Raw genomic sequence first — 3,899 nt, 5'->3', positions numbered from 1 at the left:
TGCGCTATACATTCCACCATTTTATATAGGAACATGAGGTTACGTTTCCCATTTGTTTCAGATTGGGGTTGGGTATCACCTGTTTTTGTCAATATATGGTCACCATGTCTTTTCCAAAACCCTTCCCTACTTTGTTCAGATGAGATAATTCTCCTTAAAACCGAACGACCACAGCAAGAACAAGATATTTTGGAGAAATATACACTCAGTGGCAAGAAGGTAAGACTCACATGGGATAATTTCTTGTCCTCACCTTAGAAGTCCAGAATTCTATAAGATAGAAAAGAACTAGAGCAAGCTTCCCCAATCCCTGGGCCATGGACTGCTACCAGTCTGCACAGCAGGAGGTAAGTGATGGATGACCTCATTGCTCACGTTGCCTCCTGAACTCTGCCCCCTGTCAGATCAGTGGCAGCATAATAAATATAATGCACTTGAAACATCCCAAAACCATCCCCACCCTCATCCATGGAAAAATTGTCTTCCACAAAAACCAGTTTCTGGTGCCAAAAAGGTTGGGGACTGCTAGACTACAGGGTAATCCAAGTGATATCACACTTATTTCACCAACAGAAAGCAGAAGCTACTGTTTAAGTTTTCATTGGAAGGAAACTTATAACTTCACTCCAAAAATGGTTTCAGAGAATCCTTAATATAAATATTTGCATAATGGAATTAGATATTAAATGTTTAAGATATCATTCACCCTAAGGCAATTTTATCTTAAATCTGTTGGAGAAACTTTAGTGGGATCTATCTGGTATAGCAATCTGCCTATTCAAGCTAATAAATTCAGTCAGAAACTGTGCATATTCACTGAGAAAATATGAAACTCTCATGCTAATAAAGTGCTTGTTAGACATGTCAGAATTTATGCCGGGGGAGAGTCTCAGTCATGAACATGATAAATCTCATGATCATAATTCATATTTTAATCATTAGGAACAAACTCTTGGAGGCAATACCATTCAATGCAGAGAAATTGTTGAAACCTTGAGTGTGAAATCTAGCATTATTCAGAATAAGAGAATTTACCCAGGCAAGAAACTCCATCAATACCCTGACTCTGCAGAAGCCCTTGGTGAATCTTCACATCTTAAGTCACATGAGAGAATTCTTCCTCAGAAGAAATCATACAACTGTGAAACAGATGAAAATTCCTTCATTAGGAGCTCTAACTTAGCGAGCCACAAGAGAAAACATACAGGAGAGGGATCCTATGAATGCAGTAACTGCGGGAAAGTCTTAAATTCAATCTCACATCTTAAGAAGCATGAGAAAACTCACATTAGAGAGAAACCTTTTGAGTGTAGTCAGTGTGGTAAAGTATTACAGAGCCATGGGTCCATTAAGTTGCACATGAGAACCCACACTGGAGAAAAACCATTCAAGTGTGATCAGTGCGGGAAATCTTTCAGCTCAAGCTCTTACCTTGCACGTCATAAGAGAATTCATACTGGAGAGAAGCCCTATGAGTGCCATGACTGTGGAAAAACCTTCCGAGATAGCTCACTTCTCAGACAGCATGCAAGGACTCATTCAGGAGAAAAACCCTACAAATGTAATCAATGCAACAAAACCTTCAGTAGAAACGCTAGGCTTACTATACACCAGATAACACATACTGGAGAGAAACCCTATAAGTGCAATGATTGTGGAAGAACCTTTAGTGTTCTCCTATACTTTAAAAAACATAAGAGAATCCACACTGGAGAGATAGTCACTGAATGTAGCGTCTGTGGTAAAGCCCTAAAGAGTGAGGCATCTCTTAAGACACACATGAGAATACATACTGGAGAGAAACCTTACAAGTGTAATCAATGTGGGAAAGCTTTCAGGCTGAGCTCCAACCTTGCCACACATAAGAAAATTCATACTGGAGAGAAACCCTGTAAGTGCAATGACTGTGGGAAAGCCTTCAGGGATCGCTCATGCCTTAAAGATCATGCGAGCATTCACACTGGAGAAAAACCCTTTACATGTAATCAGTGTGGAAGAGCCTTCAGAGTGAAATCTTTCCTCATGTTACATAAGAAAATTCACATGAAAATGAAGTATGAATGTACGGAATGTGGGAAAACCTTCCGTGGTCTCTTATCTCATGGAAGGCATATGAAAATCCATACCAGGGGCAAGAAACCTTTTAACTGCAGTGAATGTGGAAAAGCTTTTAGCAGGCATGTTTCCCTTACAGTACACATGAGAACTCACACAGGGGAGAAACCCTATGAGTGTAATCAATGTGGAAAATCCTTCAGTGTAAAGTGTAATCTCACTGTGCACAAAAGAATACATACTGGAGAAAAACCCTATACTTGCAAGATCTGTTGGCTCAGTTTCAGTAAACTCTTATCCTTTCAGCGTCATGAGAGAACTCATGCTCAGTGAATCCCTTTTGATGACATCCATGTAAAGTAGCTTTCAGGGAACTCTCAATCTTTAAGACATACAACAAAATGCTAAGTGGAAAGAACTGGTTTTGAATAATGTGAGAAAGCCTCTGAATAATGCATATATGGGAGAAGCCTAAGTTATGTAATGATTGTGAGGAATTTTTTATTCATTCATTATCCCTTAGAAGAATGTAGTAATGCTGAAAGAAAATGTTTTAATATCTTCAAGACTTGTTACTTGAGAAAAATAAAAACCTAATGTTTTAAGCCACCATGTTTTCTGTGTATTTGTTCTTTTGTTTTCTGTGTGTGTGTGTGTGTGTGTGTGTGTGTGTGTGTGTGTGTGGTAGTGATGGTAGTGATGGTGGTGATGTGTGCTAGGTTACTTCAGTCATGTCCAACTCTTTGCAACCCTATGGACTCTATGGTAGTGGTGGTGGTAGGGAGTTTTGTTTTGTTTTGCTTTGTTTTTCTTTCTCCCAGTTGGCTGTAATCACTAACCAATATAGTCCACAGATGGTCAGTTTTTAAAAATAACTTTTACATATGGTTCGGTTCAGTTCAGTCACTCAGTCGTGTCCGACTCTTTGCGACCCCATGAATCGCAGCACGCCAGGCCTCCCTGTCCATCACCAACTCCCGGAGGTCACTCAAACTCATGTCCATCGAGTCGGTGATGCCATCCAGCCATCTCATCCTCTGTCATCCCCTTCCTGCCCCCAATCCCTCCCAGCATCAGAGTCTTTTCCAATGAGTCAACTCTTCACATGAGGTGGCCAAAGTACTGGAGTTTCAGCTTTAGCATCATTACTTCCAAAGAACACCCAGGGCTGATCTCCTTTAGAATGGACTGGTTGGATCTCCTTGCAGTCCAAGGGACTCTCAAGAGTCTTCTCCAACACCACAGTTCCAAAGCATCAATTCTTCAGTGCTCAGCTTTCTTCACAGTCCAACTCTCACATCCATACATGACCACTGGAAAAACCATAGCCTTGACTACGGACCTTTGTTGGCAAAGTAATGTCTCTGCTTTTGAATATGCTATCTAGGTTGGTCATAACTTTTCTTCCAAGGAGTAAGCGTCTTTTAATTTCATGGCTGCAGTCACCATCTGCAGTATAACAAAATTGAAAAACTATTTATATGGGGATATAGGTTTGATAGATATTTGCGTTCATGCTTAATCACTCAGTTATGTCCAACTCTTTGCAAAGCCATGGACTGTAGTCCACCAGGCTCCTCTTTCCGTGAGATTCTCCAGGCAAGAATACTAGAATAGTAGCCATTCTCTTCTCTAGGGGATCTTCCCAACCCAGGGATCGAACCTAGGTCTCCAAGATTGCAGGTGGATTATTTACCATATGAATCACTGAGGAAACCCCTTAATAGATGTTTGCCTATTAGATAAAGGTCTTAAGTTGTGCTTACAAATCACCTGTGTACCTCTACATTTCTTGTCTCCTATCACGTCCTGCACAAGGTCTGTAGTGAGTCTTCCCATGAAGA

The 3,899-nt window shown here is 40.6% G+C and overlaps 1 protein-coding gene across 1 annotated transcript; it reads left to right on the top strand.

The window, feature by feature from the left end:
• The first annotated feature begins 317 nt into the window (after positions 1-317).
• On the top strand, positions 318-2,388 carry LOC138440653 (zinc finger protein 665-like). The gene is made up of 2 exons (XM_070292405.1): positions 318-347; positions 943-2,388. Exons 1-2 carry the CDS (start codon positions 318-320, stop codon positions 2,386-2,388), a joined length of 1,476 nt encoding a protein of 491 aa, XP_070148506.1.
• Positions 2,389-3,899: the final 1,511 nt, after the last annotated feature.

Source organism: Ovis canadensis, chromosome 5 (assembly GCF_042477335.2).
Source record: "Ovis canadensis isolate MfBH-ARS-UI-01 breed Bighorn chromosome 5, ARS-UI_OviCan_v2, whole genome shotgun sequence".
NCBI lineage: Eukaryota > Metazoa > Chordata > Mammalia > Artiodactyla > Bovidae > Ovis > Ovis canadensis.
This window is presented reverse-complemented; position numbering and strand designations above follow the sequence as displayed.